This window comes from Oncorhynchus mykiss, chromosome 18 (genome assembly GCF_057628025.1).
Source record: "Oncorhynchus mykiss isolate SJ-2025 chromosome 18, ASM5762802v1, whole genome shotgun sequence".
NCBI lineage: Eukaryota > Metazoa > Chordata > Actinopteri > Salmoniformes > Salmonidae > Oncorhynchus > Oncorhynchus mykiss.
The window spans coordinates 55,828,958-55,853,560 of record NC_143039.1 but is presented as its reverse complement, the minus strand read 5'-3'; the positions used below and the strand labels follow the sequence as shown (position 1 = coordinate 55,853,560).

Genomic DNA, 24,603 nt, shown 5'->3' with positions numbered 1-24,603 from the left:
AACAGAAGTCTGATATCGCTCCCTTTCTTTTCATGTTTAATTGACCCTATGCAAAAATAAGACAGTCTATGGTTACATCTAAACATCCAATTACCCACATTTTAGTCCAATCTCAATCTTAATTACAAATCCCTATTATCATAACTGTACCTTAAAATCAACTACCAGTCTAAGTTACTAGTTAGATCATGGCTAGCCCTACTCTACAGAAAGTAATTTAGCTAGCTATAATTTCTGGATGTGTATGCAACAAAAGTTCAACATTCACCTCCTGTTACCATTTCTGTCAAGCCGTCTGTCTATACATAGTGTCTCTGCAAGGCAAACGCAGCGTTTCATTGGAAATTAATATAATTCTCGTGTACCAAAATGCAGAAAAACTGTTGGTGTGATCGAAGCGTAATGGTAGCTTTCCCCTGCTCAGAAGTTGCATGTATCCATCCAATGGTTGCGTGACATGTCATCAACGGTGTCATCGACTGACAGATTTCTATAACATATGATGTGTTTGCTGATACGTGAAATACCTATCCAGGCTTTGTACGTTCTGGTATGCATCAACTGGGCAGAAGAACGCGCTGAACATGCATGCAAATAGTTTGACTAATCAGATGCAAAGCCCAATTAGGGCCTAATCTAGCCCAGGTTTGCAGCCTGCAAGGTTGTTAAAAGCTACCTCAGTTTCGCCAATTGTAGTATAGCAGAGGCACATTGCCCTCTAATATACAGATTTCAAATTAGTTGTTGGAATAAATTATTTTTATTAAAAAATTTAAATTTTTTTTTTAAAGTTAGTTGTTGGCATGGGACTCAGAATGGCAAACACACTCTGGCTATTTCCAAAGCAGTTAGTTCTGTTTTTACTAGTGGAAAACTTAATATCTCCTACTTTTTCAGTTACTTACAGCACTGGCACATGGCAACAACTTCCAAGCCGACTGCCACAGTTTGGGGATCGTCTGCCTTTTAAACAGCTTCAACTTCCCCAACAAATAGTTTCCAGACCAGTTTGAGTGGAAACGGTCGATGTGAAGTGCCATTCAGACTACATGGAGATCGTTGTGAAGGCTGATCTGTTTAAACTCGGTATTCTTATTGACATGGATGACTTGGAGTTGAACAGGACCAAGAGACCTGCAGGGCTACAGCATCAGCTGCCGGAGATGAATACAGAATATTTGCAGCGCTATCAGACTGTGGAACCAACCGTTTGGTAATTATGGTGAATGTTTCAGTAGCTGACTTCTTAAAACAACCTGTTTAATTTCTACTTTGTGAATCCACAGATAAACAAAGACTTCATGATCTATACAAACCTCCTCAGATATACACCCAGAGCCACACCAGATGGGGTTATTTGAATGGATGGTGCTGTAATCCCAATTGCTTGTCATTATGAAAGCTGAGTTTAGGTTATACTGTTAAATGATCATGACTACTGTGTCCCTACTGGTTTACTTGCCAGACTCTGTACTTTCTGTTTCAGGAAGTACAGTTCAGACAGTGCCCCCCTCCAGCCGACCTGGATCCCCTTCAGCGCCACAGTGTCTGACAACCTACAGTTCTCCTTGAAGCTTATGACAAGTGGGTATATAAATTCTGGGCTGTTTTGAGCAGGGCACAACCTTGTTGGAAGTTCAGATGATTAGGAGACCATTGTGCTCTCCCAGAAGCTTGGATGATGGAGCACAAATTATCCTTGGACATGCTAAATACAGAATCTCATCAGACATCCACTAATTATTGACATTTCTATCTGCAACGTTAAACAATTAGCCTACTAACTATGGACCTGTTTACAAACTCCTCAATGGACCTTTTAACCCATTCATAGATGCTAACTATTAGCGCCTATTGACTATAAAGTTCTGTCCAGGGTAGTTGTAAGCGCTATTTTATAGGATTAGGTTTCCCATACTGATGTTTTCATGTTACTGTGCTTATTAATGTAAATCGTATAGCCAGAGGTGTACCTGTGCTAATTGCTATCTGTATCTCTGAACACCTGTTTATGGAAGACTGACTCCACAAATGTGTTGTCACTGAAATGCTGTCAGCTGCAACTGTTAAAAGGTGTTCAGTGATATCTTCATTTCCATTGTGAAATGAGTAGGGTTTCACATTTCTAGACCAGTGACTTGATTCACATTTAGATGGCGTTTATTGCTGCCAGAGCCTCTTTAGAAGGAACTGACATGTAATGGCCTTGGACTATAAGGAATAATGTAAAGTTCCTTTAGTCAATTGGGATAACCTTCTGTCATTTCTGCCCAGGTGACTGGCTATATGAGCGGGGTTGTGGAGTCTACTTCCTGGGTGATCCCATCAACATTGAGGTGTCTGTCAGGGTAGCTCACCACGCCAGGCTCAGGGTCTTTGTTAGCAGCTGCGTGGCCACACTGGACCCAGACAATAACTCTTTCCCCAGATACATCTTCATTGAGCATGATGGGTAAGCAAGAAGGGAACTGCCTTAACTAAATCTGCTACCTAGAATGAATATTCTCTGGCTGGCCCGTAGGGAATGATAGAGGCCTTTTGAAGTCAAAAGGCAGTCTTGTCAAGAGCAGTGCCATTGAGGGCTTCCACCATGATGGCACCATTTTAAAGTAGTCAACTGGGTGGGGACTTCTATGGGTTGTAGCCTCAATGCCCATGCTGTAATGGCACAGATCTAAAGATGAGTTTGCTCTATGGGCTTTCCCTGTTCATATATCTCCCCTACAGGTGCTTGGTGGATTCCCAGCTGCCTGGCTCCAATTCTGGGTTCATGCATAGAACCCAGGATGACAAGCTCCAGTTCCACATTGATGCCTTTAGGTTCTACCAGGAGAACAGGGCAGAGGTGAGGGCAGTACCAGATGTTGTGGAGCATTATGGGTACTGTAGCGCGTACATGATGCTACAGTAACATAACTTATAGTTATGTAGGCTACTGTGTTTCTACATCTTTGTTTTGCTCATCCTGTTGTGTTTCTACAGCTATACATCATATGCCACCTTATGGCAATCCCTGTCATGGACCATGCAGAGCCTAGCAACAAGGCATGCTCCTTCATTAATGGCAGGTGTGAGATCTGACTTATTTCCTTAGGTCACAGCCCAGTAGGAGTAGCTTTCTACTGGAATAACCAATCGGATTTGTTCAAATGTCTTGGTCCATGAGTGTCTTCTACACATTTCAGATGGAGGTCTGCCGACTCAAATTATTTGGAATGTGGCCGTTGTCCAAGCCTGAATAGCCAGAAGGGGGTTGATCACGATTCAGCACGATATCCCCTCAGTCCAAGACAAGGCGGTAGCCAACCTCGTGGCTACCGCATCAAACCTCAAGCCACTGGTGACCATTGGAGGAGTGGGATGAAGTCCAAGAAAGGTGCAGTATCTTAATTCCTCTTTCCTTCTCAAAATGCACTGCAGAAGTGTCCAAGGGGAGGTATTTTGTACCTTCTCCTTCACCCATATTGAAGGAGATGGGATTTTACAGAAGATTAAGTAAAAGTTGTCTGTACTACAAATATGTTAGTGAGAAAGTAACCTTGCCAGTGATTAAAGAAAATGTGTTATTTTAGTATGGAACCAGGATGTTACTCTGGGCCCCATAATGGTTACAACCAAACAGAGGACACCTTTATCTCCAACGATGGAAGGTATCGCTATATATGGCTTCCCTTCTCCAACTGAGGACAGGAGGCCTGTATCACCTGGCAGTCGTTGGAAGAGCGGAATGGACTTCAAGAGGGGTAATTTGACTGTCTGAAATTGCATTCCCTTAATCCTGGTAGTGCATCTAGGCAACAGCATTGACTAGGGTCTGGTTTCAATGACGTTCTTTAAGGGGGGGGGGGGGGGGGGGGGGTCCTTCAAGCAGAAGACTCTCCCAACAAATCATGAGGCAGACATGCCTGAACATTATGCTTTGCCACACAATTTTGCAGGTAATGCCTTTGCAGTTTAGTCAAGGCATTTGACGCAAACTACCCACTCTCAAAATGCAGTCATTAAAAATAACCTCTGCTCAGTCTTGCTAGCTACTATTTTCTATTTTAGTTAACTAGTGACTTAGTTCGTCTGCCTCCCAACAGGATTTCTTGACAATGAGGTGCTGGTCAAAGGTAGTGTACTACAGGGAATAGGGTGCCATTTCAGACACTTGTATTTTCATATCCATACACGCTAGCAGTTCTGCCAACACTGGCTGTTAAATTAAATATTTTGCCCAAACCCAAAATGTGGGTGGGCCCTGAGGGTCAGGCCCAACAAGTGTGAATTTGTTAGCTCTGAAATATACTGGGTTCATCAGGCAGGAACTAATGGCCCAGAGGTAATGTTTGTTGATCACTCTGCAGTGATCACTCACTGGCACAGCCACAGTCAATCTAACCTTAACCATGCCTAACCTTAAATTATGACCTAAAAGTGCATTTGTTACAAACTTCATTTTGACTTTACAGCTGGCACACCTAGTGGGAATTGTTCAATTCTGCCTCCAGGACAAGACTCATCCCAATAAATCTTGACCAGCACACTGCAATTGCCAGTATCACTTGTACATATCAGCCTTTGACTTTGTCAGATGTGGTTTCATATAGCAGTTATGGCACTTTCCTAGCCACTAACTCTGATCTGTTGATAGAATGCTGTGGTGGCCCCATTTTGTCTCACTCCAAGTGGCACACTCACTCCTGATGACCCTACAACCAAGTGACCTCGGCACCACAACTGCTCCTGGAGAGGTGAACAATGCTGAAAAGGGGCACTCAAACAGTGTATGGACTACCACTGTACCACAACACTAAGGAGACATGCTCTCATCAGAACTCCCAAAACAATGAACATGAGAGATGACTGTTAACCTTGAAGAATAAATTATTTCAACATACCTTGACAATGATTTTCTGTGTTTACTCCAGCATGTAGTGCATAATTGTAAACTGAAACATTACCTTTAGGGACTGTCCACTTAAGTGTTTCAGATCATGTTCTTTGGGGGTTAAAGTGCAGCTGGCTTTCAGACCACAAATTACATTCCAGCCTTATCTAAATTATTCCCCCCCCTCAATCTACACAATAACCCATGACCAAGCAAATGTAACCACATTAAAATAACTTCAGACGCTTTACTTAGTACTTTGTTGCACCTTGGGTAGCAATTACAGCGTAAGTTGTCTTGGGGAAATGCTACAAGCTTGGCACACCTAAAATCAGCAAAAAGAGCCTTTTTTCAGGACCCAGGAAGAGTGGGTTAACATCTCTGGGCAAATCTACTGCAGTCTGAGGCGCTGCACTGCAGTACATATGCAGCTGGTGGCAACACCATATACTGACTTCTGATTTTTGACCCCCTCGCCCTGTTCAGGGAAACATTCCATTTCTGTTAGTCACATGTGACAACCTGAGTTTGTCTGAATTTATATTAATACAAATATTTACATGTTTAAGTTTGCTTAACATGAACAGTTGACAGGATGCTTTTCTTTGAGTGTATATTTGGAGATGTCACTTCCCTGCAGATCCTCAAGCTCTCAGGTGGGATGGGCAGTGTCACTGCAAAGCTGTTAAGTATCTCCAGAGATGTTTGCTCTGGCTGGAGCACTCAATGACAGACTTGTCATTCCTGCGTTGGCTGTGTAAGGTCATTGTCCTGTTGGAAGGCAGATCTTTGCCCCAGTCTGAAGGTTTTAGTCAAGGATCTTTGCTCTGTTCATCTTTGCCTTGATCCTGGCTAGTCTCGCTGTCGCTGAAAAACATCCCCACAGCATGATGCTACCAACATGCGTCACTGTAGGGATGGTGCCAGGTTCCCTCGAGTTGGCCTGAATGCTAAGCGTCATGTTCAATATTGGTTTCATCAGACCAGCGCATCTTCATGGTCAGTCCTTTAGGTGCCTCTTAGCAGGCTGTTGTGGCTTCTGTCTGGTCACTAACATAAAGGCCCGATTGGAGTTCTGCAGGGATGGTTGTCCTTCAGGAAGTTTCTCCCATCTTCAGAGGAGCTTTGCCAGAGTCTCTGCCAGAGTGATAATTGGGTTGGTCATCTCCCTGACCAAGGCCCTTCTCCCCCTATTGCTCAGTTTTGCTGGGTGGCCAGCTCTAGGAAGTCATGGTGGTTCCAAAATTCTTCCATTTAAGGATAGAGGCCACTGTTCTTGGGGACCTTCAATGCAAGGGGTAAGGCTGTAATGTAACAAAATGTGGAGGAAGGGGTCAATACTTTCCAAATGTACAAGTACACATTTATTTTGATGAAGCTGACAAGGTGGTAGGCCAGATCTTCAAATGTATAATTTAAATATTTCAGCAATGTAGAAGGGCAACACTATCAGGGGGCATGTTCAGTAGTAGGTTCAGCTATTGCCTTACCACCCTTATCCTACCTCATTTGCACACACTGTATATAGACATTTTCTATTGTATTGACTGCATGTTTGTTTATTCCATGTAACTCTGTGTTTGTGTCGCACTGCTTTGCTTTATCTTGGGCAGGTCGCAGTTGTAAATGAGAACTTGTTCTCAACTAGCCTACCTGGTTAAATAAAGGTGAAATCAAATAAAAACCAACATTGCACATGGTATGGAACCCCTCTGCAGCAACAATGAAAACACTGACATTTCCTAGATTTACCTTTGGTCTTTATTGGTTTCCTGAGTTTGCATAGACGGGCCCATCACTAGTCCTGGATTAATGTGAATCTGGGTGTCCCAAGGTTCCTCATCAAGTTAGGCATTCCTGGGAAAATTGGGCTTTCATTGTGAACAACTCTATACAGGGGCGGACTGGAATCAGAAGTGAGTGCCGATTTGTGCACACCGGCTCTTTCCTTCAAGCCCCCACCACCCTGTTTAATCTATTTCTTGAGACTGCCATTACGAGTCATGATTTTGTGCAAAAACCCAAGTTACAGGTTCGCTAGGCTAGAAATGGACCAGCACATCTGACATTTGCACTAAATGCCAGATGGCCAGTCCACCCCTGGGGTCTTATGTTGAACGGGGTCTTAGGCCTGGTTTCCGACCCCAGATTAATGCCAGTCCCTCCAATCATTCTCAATGGAGAATCATGTTTTTGTGAATCTCATGTATCAGCAGACTGTGGTGTAGGCCTATCCTCAAAGTCAAGAATGGAAAGGCTTTGGTCAAGTTCCTCCCTGACTACATTTGCAGACACATGCCAGATCTTACAATGCCTGGATACGTAGTATTCAACAAATCAGCTAACATATAGCAATCGGATGCCCAACTGCACAGTCAAAGACATTGCAATGCATCAAGTCAGGCAGAAACTCAACCTTTGCTACTGTCAGAAATGCACATGAGATCTGTTCTGATTTCAACAAGCCAGAGATGAGAAATTATCAGGTGCCAATTCACAATGTGAAACTTCTATGGCTGCATTTATACAGGCAGCCCAATTTTGATCCTTTCCACTAATTGGTCTTGACCAATCACAGATCTTTTCCAAAACTGATCTGATTGGTCAAAATACCAATTAGTAAAAATTCTCAGAATTAGGCTGCCTGTCAAAATGCAGCCAATGCAGCCAAGCATCTGAGTATGGAACTGCTGATCTAGGTTCGGTTTTGCCTTTTAGATCAGTACACTTAAGCCTTGTTCATACTGCAGGCCTTAATGCGCATGTTTTTCCAATCAGTTTTCGAATATTGACTGTCCAAACAGAAAGGACAAGTGACAAAATCGGATTTGTGTGTTCAGACATCATTCATTTGCTGACATGGCTATGCTAGTTGTCATAGTAACGACAGGTGTATGTGCAGTAGTGTGGGCTGATTGCTGGTGGATCAGTTTGTTAATTGTCTGTGGAATATTGTCCCACTCCTCTTTAATGGCTGTGCGAAGTTGCTGGATATTGGTGGGAACTGGAACACACTGTCATACACGACGATCCAGAGCATTCCAAACATGGTCAATGGGTGACATGTTTGGTGAGTATGTAGGCCGTGGAAAAACTGGGACATTTTCAGCTTCCAGTTTTTGTGTACTGATCCTTGCAACATAGGGCCAAGCATTATCATGCTGAAACATGAGTTGATAGTGGCGGATGAATGGCACAATGGGCCTCAGGATCTTGTTACGGTATCTCTGTGCGTTGAAATTGCCATCGAGAAAATGCAATTGTGTTCGTTGTCTGTACCTTATGTCTGCTCATACAGTACCACAACCCCACCTCCATCATGAGGCACAATGTTCACAATGTTGACATCAGCAAACCACTCACCCAAACGATGCCATACACGTGGTCTGAGGGTTGGACGTACTGCCAAAATCTCTAAAATTATGGAAGCGGCATATGGTAGAGAAATGAACATTCAATTATCTGGCAACAGCTCTGGTGGACATTCCTGTAGTCAGCATGCCAATTGCACATCCCTCAAAACTTGAGACATATGTGGCATTGTGTTGTGTGACAAAAGTAGAGTGGGCTTTTATCGTCCCCAACACAAGATGCATCTGTGTTATAATCATGCTGTTTGATGGATTACGTTGGCAAAGGAAAATGCTCACTAACAAGGATGTAAACAAACTTGTGCGCAGAATTTTAGAGAAATAAGCTTTAGTGTGTGGAACATTTCTGAGATCTAAACTTTACATTTTTTTGGTGGGTTTATATTTTTGTTCAGCTATCTAGCACATTCACTCATTGGCTTGTAAACAGTTAACAAGCTAGTTAGCTACCACATGTTATTGTCAAACTGTCAACAGAGTAGCTAGCAAGCAACAAGATCAAATCAAATTTGATTTGTCACATGTGTCAAATACAGCAGGAAATAGAGTTAAGAAAAGATTTACTAAATAATAAAAGTACTGAGTCAATGTGTGGGGGTACAGGTATGTACGGGTAAAATGACTATGCATAGATAATAAACAGAGAGTAGCAGCAGTGTATAAACAAAGGGTGGGTCAATGTAAATAGTCTGGTGGTCATTTGATTAATTGTTCAGCAGGCTTGGGAGTAGAAGCTGTTAAGGAGCCACTCCTTCTTCCAATTAGGGCTGATTGAAAAGCTGTTCAAAAGAGGACATTGTATTCCTTTTTGTTGTACTCCCTGACGAAGGCCATGCAGCCGAAACGCGTCAGTTTTTAGAAACGTTGTTTCTATTGAACATGCCATACTAATAAAGGCATTTTACTCAATTATATGAAGTGCCTTGGTCCTCCTTTCTTTTTGATGACCAATTTATCCCTTTTACCAAAGAGCACCTTCTATCTACCAAAATGTCCTATTGTGTACCTTAGTAGTGCTTCCCTTCCTCCTCTTTCTACCTGTTAAGGAGCCTTTTGGACCTAGACTTGGCACTCTGGTACCACTTGCCATGCGGTAGCAGAGAGAACAGTCTATGACTTGGGTCACTGGAGTCTTTGACAATTTTTAGGGCCTTCCTCTGACACCGCCTAGTATATAGGTCCTGGATGGCAGGAAGCTTGGCCCCAGCGATGTACTGAACCGTACGCACTACCCTCTGTAGCGCCGTACGGTCAGATGCCGAGCAGTTGCCATACCAGGCAGTGATGCAATCGGTCAGGATTCTCTTGATTGTGCAGCTGTAAAACTTTTTGAGGATCTGGGGACCCATGCCAAATCTTTTCAGTCTCCTGAGGGGGAAAAGGCGTTGTCGTCTCAGCGTTGTCTGTGATCAGGCCTACCACTGTTGTGTTATCAGCAAACTTAATTATGGTGTTGGAGTCATGCTGGCCACGCAGTCGTGGGTGAACAGGGAGTACAGGAGGGGACTGACCACGCACCCCTGAGGGGCCCCAGTGTTGAGGATCAGTGTGTCAGATGTGTTGTTGCCTACCCTTACCACCTGGGAGCGGCCCGTCAGGAAGTGAAATAGCAGTCTAAAGACCACGAAGGCAAATATATCAGATTTGATCGTTCAGTCAAGTCGCATGGCCTCAATCAGATTTGTATCTGATTTTGAACCACCTACAAAGGTGGATTTAAATATCTGATTCCATGTGCTTTTTGGCTGTTCAGACTGCAGGAACAAGAACTGAAACAGATATGAAAAAAAATGGATTTGAGTCACTTCAATCTGAGAAGCTTTGTGAATACGGGTCCTGAACCCTAGGGACAGTGTAGGCAGATGAATACCAGTCAGCAATACACTGGATTCTATAAACCATAGTCTTCATTTAAGACTTGATTGGTATCAGGTGTGTTACTGCTAACTGGAACAAAAGCCTTCACCCACATGGGCTTTGGTTTCATCAAACATTCAGCGTGGCAGGGTATCAGAATATTTTTTTCCCTCCTTAAATACAATTGGACTCCCGTTGTTCTTTGTATTGACTGGAGAGTTCATAGAAGTGGAGAGTGTTTCCTTGAAGAAACCACTGTCTAATTGTTCATCCCTTTCTATTGTTTTCTTTTGCCTAAGTTGCTGTTGAAGAACAGTATGAGGATGTTTGAACTCATCGTCTTTGAGGTGTTCATTTTGTCATTGGCATTTAGTGTAGCAAGCTGCATTTAGTGTAGCAAGCTGCATTCGCTTGTTGAAAATAGGGACCGATGAGAGATTAAAAAGTTACGCCACTGAAGCATTTTGAAGGTCAGGGAGTGCCGTCAATTGGAGTTTCCACCATCTGTGTAGAATGTACTGAGGCATCTATGATCATATCGATAACGCTGACCTCTTCAACAATGGCCGATATTTGTCTCTGGTGAACTGAGATGTATTCATTATTCGGTGTTACCATTTACTCTAGTAACTAAATGGAACCAAACAGCGCAAACGAAACGGGGAGGGGCATGCCTGAATTTCTCCAATAAAAACTTGCCTTTAACGTTCAACGTTTGGAGTAAACGGTTTCAGTTGCAAGACGTTTTGCAACAGACATTTTGCAATGGCATCAGACTAATGAATACACCTCTGTTCTGAGGTCAAGGAAAATAACAAAATGGCTCTCAGAATTCAAAACCCCTCTCATGAGCTCAATTCTCTCTATGGAACCCTCAGATTCTATGGTCTACTCAAACAAGTTGGTGTTCACACCAGATCCAGATAATGTCATCACCAGGGTGGTTCATGTTGAATAAATTCATGTGTAAAATTATATTCCAGAATATAGCGATACTCCATATTTTAGAGCACACTATTAGGAGTATAATGATACCAAGGTGTTGTCTGTATTATGTACATTTCACAGGAGGTTGCTGAGGGTAGAATGGCTCATAATAATTGGTGGAACGGGGCAAATGGAATGGCATCAAACGCCTGGAAACCCTAGTGTTTGATGTATTTGTTACCATTCCACGGATTCCGCTCCAGTCATTAGAACGAGCCCGTTCACCCCAATTATGGTGCCACGAACCTCCTGTGTTCATTGGGTCTTACAGGGTGTATAGGCCTAAAATTGCCACTTTCATCATGATTTTCTCAAATGGTTTGTGTTAAAACAAATGTGAAAAGCATATCAAACATCCTTCTTCCAAATAAATTTCTATGAGAAAATTGCCAGAACAATCTGAGATTCCAAAAATATTTTCAGGCCATCCTGGAATCGCCCTTAAGTGTCTGCGGTGTTTGGCTATAAACTAACCTGCCTAACATGGAGACAATGTTCAAGGTATTGATACTGTTTGGGGGATACTGTAGGCAGTGTAGGTCATATCATGACAAGAAAAAAGTTGAATGTGTTTGCTCATTTTTGTTTAATTTCTAGCTGTGGTGAAAATGTCTGTCTATTAATTTGCCTGCCCAATTAGATTGATTTTTCAGTTGAGTAAGGAATCTGGAACTAGCTGCTACAGAGGACTTAACTACTCTAACAACATAACATTTGTCAAGTGCAAACAAGTCCAACTGGGGTAAATGGACCGTGGTTTACTACTGATGCTGCTCCCTAGTGATGTTGAATAATCAGGGAACGAGGTGATTTACACATTTGACTGTACAGGATTTCATTTGTCTATCAACAAGCATTAAGAGGATTTATATGATGTACAAATGTACATTTCTCTGTGTGTGTCAACTATTTTTATTACAGAACACCTTTGTTTTTAATATAAAACATGTAATTCAGTACTTTAAGTCGTAGTCTAGCCTATTTTGTATTATTCAATTATTCAACGCATCAGCAGCTGATTAGTCCAGAAGTTGGATGGAAGACACCCATGGACCTATCACCGTAAACGGTGTTGAGTTACGGACAAACAACAGGGTGTAACTGATTCTTCAGACATGCCCTGTTGCTGGTTGATGGCGTCGGAGGAAACTACACATTTTAAGAAACGTCTTTTCTAAGTTTGAAGTCTAACACTTCTTGACTTTTGGGTGTTTTCTACGTTTACTTAAGACGGGGTTTTTCGTTCTAAACTAAAATGGGAGCGCGTATTGCGTTGTGTTCAATCGCCAGCTGTGTAAGTATCAATTATTTAACTTCTTTATTTGTCGTTTTGCTCACTTTGTAAGAGTGAGAGAGCGCAACGACGTTTGTTTGTGGCTTCGTATGTAAATACACACATTCCTCTGTTTTCCCCGTAGGTATATTCTGTGTTTTTATGTTGATCGTTAATACCTACGTTTGGAAAACAGACACTTGTTTGCAGAAGTCATCAGTTTCATAATTAGCTGCACGACTAAAATGATTCCCTTTCATATTTCATGCCGTGTTACGGGCAAGTTCAGTGATCATGTTAAATAAATATGATGTGAAATAAAAGGTTTTCTAGGCCTACTCGAGCCATTAGGTGAATTTCTTCAAATTTTGGACGCACACACCGCAAATTACCATGCCTAGAGTGATATACCTATTGACCCTTTCGATTGAAGTTTGTCCCACATTCTCAGGTCAGCAAAAAACCGACAATTTAAACGGTTACACCTTCCAGAGGCAAGGCTTATGAGTGCTGCTCGCCTGCATGTTGCATGGTCTGCTACCCTGGTGCATACAGTCTTCATAGCTTGCAATCCTTTAATGAAGGATGGCTGATCCTTCCCTGCTGCCACATCATAGGCTTCCCTATGCTCGACTAAACTATGCTTCATGTCTCTGGTCTGATCTGGCCTATGCCTCAGTAGTTCACACATCGTATCTTGACTTGACTATCTGCCTGACTCATCAGAGGAGCAGTGAGGGATGCCTCCCGTCGAGCACGAACCTTCTGTGACCGCATACAACACGTACCCAACACTGGGTCTCTTTCTCAATTCATCTGTCCCGATTCCTCCCATCCTATCCTTGGTTCTTCTCAAAACACATCTGAAAGGGATCTTGGATCTCCACCGATGCATATTTGAGGTGGCAAGGAGAGGGAAGACCTGGAATCATGTAAAGCTATAGGTTGAGAAAGGGCACATCAGGCAGGGGGCTGTGTTCGTTGCTGTACTCTAACCGTATGACTGGCAGCCCTTGTCATTGTAACTGGCCTGACTACCTTCAGTTGTCTGGGCTCGTTTGGCTGGAAAACACGATGGTTGCCGTAACAATAACTGGCTGTAGCACACAGTACTTTTGTTGTGCACACACACCATGCATGCGTTTGCTACATTAGCTCATCTGCCCCCTCATTCCTTCTCCCTCTGGCATACCAAAAACGACTCGTCTGTGCAGTCCTATTTCTTATCCCCTCTCTCCCTCACCTCCCTCCTCCAGGCATCGTGTCTGTGTGGCTCTGCTCCCTGTCTGCTGTCCCTCCACCTACAACGCCACTGTGTCCCGGCTGGCCTTCTCCTTCCTGCTGCTGCTGGGGACCCTGGTCTCTGTCATCATGATCCTACCTGGCATGGAGACTCAGCTCAGGAAGGTACCACCACACAACCCTGGTCTTGGTTGCTTGATGAGTAGAGTTGCCTGAGACCTACATATTTGTGTTAGCTCCCTGAACTAATTCCAAGGCTTTAGCTCAGCGGGTTAACAGGATTGTGGTTCGCAGGAGACCCTGGTTCGAACCCAGTTGGTCACACAAGCTGGTGAAGATGGCCCAGTGGTTGCCGAAAACGTTTTGATGCTGTCGTCAATGTACGTTGTTGGTTCTATTCCTACTGTTTCTTTACTGATCTGTCAGATACCAGGGTTCTGTGTGGGTGGAACCTCCATACCCATGCCAGGCATGGAGAACAAGGTGAACTGTGACGTCATCGTGGGCTACAAGTCTGTGTATCGCATGTGCTTTGCCATGGTCTGCTTCTTTTTCCTGTTCTCCATCATCATGATCTGCGTTCGCAGCAGCAAGGACCCCCGAGCCTCCCTACAGAACAGGTATGTAGCTGACCATTTATAGTAGTGGATGGTGATCTTCAGGGACACAATGTTGCCCTCTGCTGGCCAGGCCAGGGCAGTGCCACATTCTCCACACTCTTATTTGTTTATTGATAGGTGAGAATTGTCTGTTAATTGAATGATTAGAATATTCTACCCTGAAACATATAATTGTATGGAATTGATTAGTATGTCTAAAATCATAATCAATAAATGTGTTGTCCTAGTCAGAATTAGGGTAAAACAATATGTCTTTATGGTATTTTAAACACAGACTGTCTGAGCTTGGTGTCGACCTGACTAGAGATTTGGGAGAGAACAGGGAGTACGTCTCAAGGACAAGGTCGCTATCTCTGTCGGCTGGGAAGTGAGACAGACAGTGTGTGCGTAGCAGGACATGTTTGTGTGGGTGTGAGAAGTCAGTATAAAATGAATTGTTTTGTATTCTTGACTTTAGAACGTTTCTGTGAATACACCTTTTTGACTATTTTAGCTGGGCCTCCGTCTGTTTCATTCGACCAGGACCTTACACATTCTGGTCTGCAGACTGAGAGTAATATAATTAAATTGGGTTATGTACCCGGAGAACATAATTCTCATATAATTTACATACCAGCATAAAATATTAGGGCTAGGATAAAACCAGTATCCCAATACTCGTTAGTGTCATGGCAAGGAAACAAAACATGAAGCAGCTTTAACTTTAGGAAAAAAGCACTAATGTTGGAAACAACCGCATGTTGTCATCCAGAGTCACATTTATTTACTTTCCAAATTTTATTGGAAGATTTTACACTATTTTACATACAGAAGGTTTTTTAAAGGATGATACTGCCCAAAAATATGACCAGTCTATTTTATTTTTTTATGGCGCACAGACACAGGACCTGTTTTTGTATGAGGTGATTTTATTGAATGAATGCTTGTGGCTTTGTCCTCTCATATACTGGTTCTTCAAGTTCCTTGTTGGGGATAACTGTAGGAGCCTTCTTCATTCCAGACGGGACATTCAACACAGGTATACACCATTACTACGATATTACATATTTTCTTCACCCTGAAGAAGGCACAGTGATGCTGCAACATTGGTTGTTTTTTACCCAATAAATTACTGGGAGATTATTCATATGGAGTGTGCAAATCTCCTTTGTTTTTATAGCTTGCAGTTTATTCACTGTTAATCAAATCAAATGTGTTTATATAGCCCTTCGTACATCAGCTGATATCTCAAAGTGCTGTACAGAAATCCAGCCTAAAACCCCAAACAGCAAGCAATGCCGGTGTAGAAGCACGGTGGCTAGGAAAAACTCCCTAGAAAGGCCAAAACCTAGGAAGAAACCTAGAGAGGAACCAGGCTCTGAGGGGTGGCCTCGTCTGGCTGTGCCGGGTGGCGATTATAACAGAACATGGCCAAGATGTTCAAATGTTCATAAATGACCAGCATGGTCAAATAATAATAATCACAGTAGTTGTCGAGGGTGCAGCAAGTCAGCACCTCAGGAGTAAATGTCAGTTGGCTTTTCATAGCTGATCATTAAGAGTATCTCTACCGCTCCTGCTGTCTCTAGAGAGTTGAAAACAGCAGGTCTGGGACAGGTAGCATGTCCGGTGAACAGGTCAGGGTTCCATAGCCGCAGGCAGAACAGTTGAAACTGGAGCGGCAGCACGGCCAGGTGGACTGGGGACAGCAAGGAGTCATCATGCCAGGTAGTCCTGAGGCATGGTCCTAGGGCTCAGGTCCTCCGAGAGAGAGAGAGAAGGAAAGAGAGAATTAGAGAGAGCATACTTAAATTCACACAGGACACCGGATAAGACAGGAGAAGTACTCCAGATATAACAAACTGACCCTAGCTCCCCGACACACAAACTACTGCAGCATAAATACTGGAGGCTGAGACAGGAGGGGTCAGGAGACACTGTGGCCCCATCCGATGATACCCCCGGACAGGGCCAAACAGGAAGGATATAACCCCACCCACTTTGCCAAAGCACAGCCCCCACACCACTAGAGGAATATCTTCAACCACCAACTTACCATCCGGAGACAAGGCCGAGTATAGCCCACAAAGATCTCCGCCACGGCACAACCCAAGGGGGGGCGCCAACCCAGGCAGGAAGATACATCATTTTCTCTGGGTGTGTGCCAGCTCATGTTTTTTATAAAAATATTTTTCTCTAAACCCCAATAACCAGTGGCGATTTTTAACATTTAAATATTTGTGGGCAAAACAATTCTATCACCAAAGCTCAAATGCATCGAAACCAGTACACTACACTGGCTACAATTGCTTCTGTCCCTCTCCTCGCCCCTACCTGGGCTGGAACCAGGGACCCTCTGCACACATCGACAACAGCCGAAGCATCGTTACCCGTCGCTCCACAAAAGCCCGGCCCTTGCAGAGCAAGGGGAACAACTACTTCAAGGTCTCAAAGCGAGTGACGTCACCGATTTGAAATGCTATTAGCGCGCATCCTGCTAACTAGCTATCCATTTCACATCGGTTACAAATGCACTAATATCCAATCCCAGATAGGAGTGTTGAGCCACACACAAACACTATAACATTTGGTTTATGGTTTGGTTTACAGCTACTTCCCATATCTTTAGGTTATATTGCACGGAAGGCCATGGTAGTCGAGTAAACTAGCTAGTAATTGGTCTGCAATATCGCGACTCCGGCTGCCTGATACAAATGGTGCCGGGTTAACGATATACGACGTTATAACACTATTCCCTTGCTTCATCTATTGCACCTTTACAGTTCCATCAAAGGTATTTAAACTAACCCTTCTTGTACATGTGGTTCTATGGGTATTAGTCTGCCATCAGATATCAACAATAAGACATGTAGCCTATAGGGTATTATAGCTAACCTACCTCATAAGTGATGTTAGCCACTGCTTCATGATCCACCACCAATCACTCCATTTGAATCTTCTTTTCCAGCTTGCTTTATTTTAATGGATGGACATATTTTAAAATGTAGCTGGCTAATGGGCACTGAGACATTTTCTATACATTTTTTTTCATAATGTTAAGTTTCAAAATCATTTGCTAGGAGATAGCGAAGGTAGTCGACATGTTTCAGCTAGCTAAACTACCTAGCTTGAAGACGTGGTAAACAACTAGCTAGCTATGAAGTTGACACATCAGTTCAATCAAAGTTACCGGGCATAGGACTGTGGCCAATGACCATGAGCCTTCTTGGGCGGGCACGGCTACTGTAAATCAATGGAGCACCAATTAGGGGCTTTTGCTGGCTAGCTCAGCAAGTGCTGCGGTGACGCACCCTCAGCGCAACCAGAGAAGATTAACGACGCCTGCGCTCTGTACTTTCCGTCTGCCCCTCCACCACAGTTGACACCAAGCTGCCTTACTCAACAAAAATGTACCAAAACAACAATGGAATGGGAAAGCGACCAAATCAAAGTTTATTTGTCACATGCGCCAAATACAGCCGGTGTAGACCTTACAGTGAAATGCTTACTTACAGGCTCTCACCAACAGTGCAAATAATGCAGATAGTCCGGGTAGCCATTTGATTACCTTTTCAGGAGTCTTATGGCTTTGGGGGAAAAAACTGTTGAGAAGCCTTTTTGTCCTAGACTTGGCACTCCGGTACCGCTTGCCATGCGGTAGTGCAGAGAACAGTCTATGACTGGGGTGGCTGAGGTCTTGACAATTTTTAGGGCCTTCCTCTGACACCGCTTGGTGTAGAGGTCCTGGATGGCAGGCAGCTTAGCCCCAGTGATGTACTGGGCCGTACGCACTACCCTCTGTAGTGCCTTGCGGTCGGAGGGCGAGAAGTTGCCATACCAGGCAGTGATGCAACCACGCTCTCGATGTTGCAGCTAAATCAAATCAAATTTTATTTGTCACATACACATGGTTAGCAGATGTTAATGCGAGTGTAGCGAAATGCTTGTGCTTCTAGTTCCGACAATGCAGTAATAACCAACAAGTAATCTAACTAACAATTCCAAAACTACTGTCTTGTACACAGTGTAAGGGGATAAAGAATATGTACATAAGGATATATGAATGAGTGATGGTACAGAGCAGCATAGGCAAGATACAGTAGATGGTATCGAGTACAGTATGTACAAATGAGATGAGTATGTAAACAAAGTGGCATAGTTTAAAGTGGCTAGTGATACATGTATTACATAAGGATACAGTCGATGATATAGAGTACAGTATATACGTATGCATATGAGATGAATAATGTAGGGTAAGTAACATTATATAAGGTAGCATTGTTTAAAGTGGCTAGTGATATATTTACATCATTTCCCATCAATTCCCATTATTAAAGTGGCTGGAGTTGAGTCAGTGTCAGTGTGTTGGCAGCAGCCACTCAATGTTAGTGGTGGCTGTTTAACAGTCTGATGGCCTTGAGATAGAAGCTGTTTTTCAGTCTCTCGGTCCCAGCTTTGATGCACCTGTACTGACCTCGCCTTCTGGATGATAGCGGGGTGAACAGGCAGTGGCTCGGGTGGTTGATGTCCTTGATGATCTTTATGGCCTTCCTGTGACATCGGGTGGTGTAGGTGTCCTGGAGGGCAGGTAGTTTGACCCCAGTGATGCGTTGTGCAGACCTCACCACCCTCTGGAGAGCCTTACGGTTGAGGGCGGAGCAGTTGCCGTACCAGGCGGTGATACAGCCCGCCAGGATGCTCTCGATTGTGCATCTGTAGAAGTTTGTGAGTGCTTTTGGTGACAAGCCAAATTTCTTCAGCCTCCTGAGGTTGAAGAGGCGCTGCTGCGCCTTCTTCACAATGCTGTCTGAGTGAGTGGACCAATTCAGTTTGTCTGTGATGTGTATGCCGAGGAACTTAAAACTTGCTACCCTCTCCACTACTGTTCCATCGATGTGGATAGGGGGGTGTTCCCTCTGCTGTTTCCTGAAGTCCACAATCATCTCCTTAGTTTTGTTGACGTTGAGTGTGAGGTTATTTTCCTGACACCACACTCCGAGGGCCCTCACCTCCTCCCTGTAGGCCGTCTCGTCGTTGTTGGTAATCAAGCCTACCACTGTTGTGTCGTCCGCAAACTTGATGATTGAGTTGGAGGCGTGCGTGGCCAGCTGTCGAACCTTTTAAGGATCTGAAAACCATTGCCAAATCTTTAGTTTCCTGTGTTGTGTATGTTGTGCCCTCTTCACAACTGTCTTGGTGTGTTTGGACCATTCTAGTTTGTTGGTGACTTGGACACCAAGGAACTTGAAGCTCTCAACCTGCTCCACTACAGCCTCGTCGATGAAAATGGGGGTCTCTGACCTCCCTATAGGCTGTCTCAACGTTGTCGGTGATCAGGCCTAACACTGTTGACGTCTGCAAACTTAATGATGGTTTTGGATTCGTGCCTTGCCATGCAGTCGTGGGTGAACAGGGAGTACAGGAAGGGACTGAGCATGCACCCCTGAGGGGCTCCAGTGTTGAGGATCAGCGTGCAGATGTGTTACTACCTACCCTCACCACCATGGGACCGCCCGTCAGGAAGTCCAGGATCCAGTTGCAGGAGGTATTTAGTCCCAGGATCCTTAGCTTAGTGATGAGATTTGAGGGCACTATGGTGTTGAACGCTGAGCTGTAGTCAATGAATAGCATTCTCACATGGGTGTTCCTTTTGTCCAGGTGGGAAAGAGCAGTGTGGAGTGCAATAGATTCCATCATCTGTTTGGGCGGTATGCAAATTGGAGTGGGTCTAGTGTTTCTGAGATAATAGTGTTGTGAGCCATTACCAGCCTTTCAAATCACTTCATGGCTACGGACTTGAGTGCTACGGGTCTTTAGTCATTTCGGTAGGTTGCCTTCATGTTCTTGGGCACAGGGACTATGGTGGTCTGGTTGAAACATGTGGTATTACAGACTCAATCAGGGACATGTTGAAAATATCAGTGAAGACACCTGCCAGTTGGTCAGCACATATGCTTTCTTAGATCAAGCAATTTGTTTCATACTATTAAAATGTGTGCTAACTGATATTGTTGTGACCATTAAATAACAGAATGGCCCACGTGACGCATTGCCACTGCCAAGAACTTGTAGTCAATTAAACACACCTTGCACATTTTGTCTTTTAACAAACTCGCTGTGTGTTCAAGTGTGGTTCTACTTTGGCATGGTGGGTTCCTTCTTCATCATCATCCAACTGATCCTGCTCGTGGACTTTGCTCACACCTGGTACCAGTCCTGGCTGGAGAACACTGAGGAGGGAAATGGCAAGTGCTGGTTCTCAGGTACTGATCAGTCTACTGATTTAAAAAGTTGTATTCTAACTCATTTATTCAGTCTTTTCTGGAATTAAACTGAAATTTCCTGAAGAAAATAGGAATTTCAGTGTAATTTAATGAATTGACCCTTATCCTGGTTTTCTCCTAGTGGTAATGGAAAGCCGTTTCCTAACATCCGTAATGGGATGTATTCTTCTGTTTCCCCACAGCTCTCCTTCACAGTGCTGCACTATGTCCTGGCCTTCTCTGTCTATTACACCACGGGAGACGACTGCACTGAACACAAGGTCTTCATCAGCCTCAACTTCATCTTCTGCATCATCGTCTCCATCGTTGCCATCCTGCCCAAAGTTCAGGTGAGGTTTCAGTCTCGCAAGAAAGATTGATACCAGCACACTGTTGAAAGTTCCTGCAATTTTGAGTACAGTGTTTCTTTGCAGACTGTTTCAGTCTTGTTCCTCTTTCTTTGAAATGTATACACATCCTGAAGTTCATTCAAGGGTGACAATATTAGCAATGTTTGCAATTTTTAAGATCATCAAAATGTTAAACAATGACACTGAACTATTTGTTCATGTGAATGTAGTTGAACAAAAGTTAGACACTGATGTTTTGTGTTAATTTATGTATTGTCCCCCAGGAGTCCCAGCCCAGGTCAGGCCTGCTCCAAGCGTCCTTCATCTCCCTCTACACCATGTATGTCACATGGTCCGCCATGACCAACAACCCCAGTAAGTCTCGTCATGACCCTGCCGATGCCCCTGTTCAGTCATTGGTTAAGAGTCATGGTTCAGGTCATGCATTAAAGATGGCCTGATGTAACTATGACTCACATAGCTGCATACTGACTCATGGAAATCACTTGATGGGAAGTCTGGAACAACAAATGTATATGTGACGAAGCATATTTTACCCAAAAGATGATCAGTGATCACGTCATCCAACATGAGATGAGTTGCAGCCAAGAATCACAAGAGAAGAAGTAAATCAAATAGATGTGACTAGCTCATAATTAAAAGCTGATCATTTGTAGTTTTCTTTGTTAAAAGCATAACATTTAGTCTTTTCAATGGCCTTCATCAGAATGACAATATTATACCTCTTTCCCTACAGACCGCAAGTGTAACCCCAGCCTGCTGAGTCTGGTACACAACACCTCCACCCCTACAACTGCCACAGGGCAAGGGGTCCAGTGGTGGAATGCACAGGGCATCATAGGACTGGTCATCGTCCTCTTCTGCACTCTCTACGCCAGGTATGAAGTTGCAACCTAGAGTAGGGTTCACACCAATCCTGGGGACCCACAGGACCGGGCACTCTGTAGCAGACCAGAGACTAATCAAATGTTATTGGTCACGTATACATGTTTAGCAGATGTTATTGTGGGTGTAGTGAAATGCTTGTGTTTCTATTTCCAACAGTGCAGTAATATCTAACAATTTCACAACAATACACACATCTAAAGGAATTAAGAATATATAAATATTTGGACGAGCAATGTTGGACCGGCATAGACTAAAATACAGTAGAATAGACACCTGATTGAAGTACTGAGCTAGAGTAAACGTGCAAGCCTGTGGGTCCTCAGGACTGGATTTGAGACACTGGTTCAGAGCTATGTTTCAAATTAAATCCTGACTATTCGAGCCTGTCCACATCATCACTTCCCTTTTTTTCTGGTGGGTTTCCTGCTCTTTCCCTCCTCCCCTGCAGCATCTGTTTATCTAACACCGAGGTGAACAGGCTGATGCAGACAGAGGAGGACCAGGGTCTGGCTGCAGACGACCACGAGGCGGCCACGGGGGAGGACGGGGTCAGACGGGCCGTGGACAACGAGGAAGAGGGGGTCACCTACTCTTACGCCTTCTTCCACTTCAGCCTGTGCCTGGCCTCCCTCTACATCATGATGACACTCACCAACTGGTACCAGTAAGTAGCTCTGTTTTCTTTGATTATGTCTGAGGGGATAGAGGAGTAGGGATGTGTACAGGTGTAACGGAGGTGATTGATGTTGTTCTAGACCTTGCGTCAGCTCCCCAAGCTAATGCCTGGGCTTTAGGTCAACAGGATAAAAGTCTTATGGTACTCCGAAGACCCAATTTTCCATCCATCGCACATGGTCTACTATGCGTTTTTCTGATGGTAAACAAAATGTGATTGATTGGATTGGTCCTGATCTCTCCCCAGACCTGACGCAGAATACCAGGCCATGCAGAGCTGTTTGCCAGCTGTGTGGGTGAAGATTGGCTCTAGTTGGATAGGCCTGGTTTTCTACCTCTGGACCCTGGTAGCTCCTCTCATCCTCTCTAACCGAGACTTCAACTAAAGACATACATTCCATCCAGGGCTAAGTTCCCAAGTAGGAAGAGGGTGGGTGTCTTTTCAGATTTGCTGAGGGACTTAACTGTTTGGCATGTTTTGATTTATACTATTTGGAATGTTTTTTTGAATTGTGCTACTTGAAGGAAGGGACCATTGTCATGTCTTATTTTTTATTTCAGGCTGGTCTCATTGACTAGACGTAACGTAGTAAAAGAAAATCAGGGACACTTAAATTAGTATATGTTATGTTTGGTATTGTTACTTAATTTGCAACTACTTAGCATGCTAGCTAACCTTAACATCAACCTTAATCCTTAAGGGTCTAAGCCTGCGGAGGGGTTCTATTAAGCTGACATATGGATTTTAAAAAAAGATTTTCATACCGAGGATAATTTATCGACTTGAATATTAGGACCCCTTTAAGTATTATATAAATATATCACACGCACATTATTTTATGAAACATTGAATTGGGCCTTAGTGCTATTAGCCCATAGAAATTGATTGAATAACAGATTCATAAGGTAGTAATAAATTAATAGGAAGTTTGTTTTTTAAAGTGTCTGTCATATGTCTGAGAGACATAAGCCCAGAAAACAAAAAACATTTTTTTTTTTTTTTTTTTTTTTAAAGATGCAGAAATTGTACTGCCATTTTCTGGTTGCTAAAATACGAATAGTTCGCCTAATTTCAGTTTGTGACAACAAGCACGTATAGTGTAGCGAATCATTGTACTATCTAAACCACTGTGAAATATATTTTTCATAACCAAAAATATTGGATTTTCCGCTGTTTGACGCTGGTGTCCAAAACCGAAGGTAAGATGCAAAAACAAAACTTAAGAACAGGAAGCATAGAACAGGTATACTGCTTCTTAGACTTGCTTTAAATGAGTTACAGATCTATAACACATTTCTATGTGAATTTGGTCGGGTCGCCCAAAAAAATGACATTGCAGCTTTAACCAAAAATGTTTTGGCACTAAACCACTTCCATATGTCCATATGATTTTTTTTATGTACTGGTACCGGGCTACTTTCAGACGAGGCTTGTAAGCGCACTCAAGCAAAACAAATGACGTGAGAGTCACCTTTCCATCGAGGAGTCATATTAGTGTGTAGTCCAAACAGTTTGGACGCTACAGACAGAAGTTGGCAGTACCGACTTCAGACGAGTCCTCGTGATGCTTGTTGGGGTCGTGTTCATGAGATTCCTCTTCCCATAGTGGTCATATTAGTTTTGTAGGCCACGCTGTTCAGATGCTACTGACGTTTTCGTGAGAAGACCGATTTTCGGGGTGTCTCATGGTCTGACAAACACGCTGTAGCTCAGCTACCTTCCATCGCAGATGTGGAAGGCTGCCATTCACGGATGCGGTGGATGCAGCCCGTGCAAAACAATGTAAATGTCTAGCACTCGGGATCCCGAATCTAAGGCACTGCATCTCAGTGCTAGAGGTGTCACTACAGACACCCTGGTTTGAATCCAGGCTGTATCACAACCGGCCGTGATTGGGAGTCCCATAGGGCGGCGCACAATTGGCCCAGTGTCATCCGGGTTTGGCCGGTGTATGCCGTCATTGTAAATGAGAATTTGTTCTTAACTGACTTGCTTAGTTAAATAAAGAAATAAACAGACTGCTTTTGAAGGGGACTTATTATTATTATTATTATTATTATGCTAATTAGATTTCAGCAGGGGTGTTGACATCGACCCCTAGCCTAGCTAAGATTATCCCTAGCTAACATTAGCATTAGCCACCTAGTTAGTCAACAAATTGTGGACAGACAAATTAATACATACTATACCAATCGTAACGTAT

At 43.5% G+C, this 24,603-nt stretch overlaps 2 protein-coding genes and 1 pseudogene across 3 annotated transcripts in view; 2 read left to right on the top strand and 1 right to left on the bottom strand.

The window, feature by feature from the left end:
* LOC110496404 (cAMP-dependent protein kinase inhibitor beta) overlaps positions 1-24,603 on the bottom strand; it is a 120,207-nt gene that overhangs the window by 47,961 nt on the left and 47,643 nt on the right. The window lies entirely within an intron of this gene.
* On the top strand, positions 710-4,774 carry LOC118941177 (zona pellucida sperm-binding protein 3). The gene is made up of 9 exons (XM_090208825.1): positions 710-1,213; positions 1,287-1,373; positions 1,487-1,584; positions 2,275-2,452; positions 2,728-2,845; positions 2,983-3,068; positions 3,186-3,376; positions 3,573-3,743; positions 4,637-4,774. The coding sequence occupies exons 2-9, from the start codon at positions 1,348-1,350 to the stop codon at positions 4,687-4,689; spliced, it is 921 nt and encodes a 306-aa protein (XP_090064951.1). The 5' UTR covers positions 710-1,213; positions 1,287-1,347; the 3' UTR covers positions 4,690-4,774.
* Positions 12,217-24,418, top strand: LOC110496403 (serine incorporator 1-like; annotated as a pseudogene). Its single transcript, XR_016488552.1, has 10 exons — positions 12,217-12,382; positions 13,618-13,768; positions 14,030-14,244; positions 15,183-15,241; positions 20,331-20,465; positions 20,664-20,815; positions 21,100-21,190; positions 21,573-21,714; positions 22,173-22,388; positions 22,647-24,418. The product of XR_016488552.1 is annotated as a serine incorporator 1-like (transcript).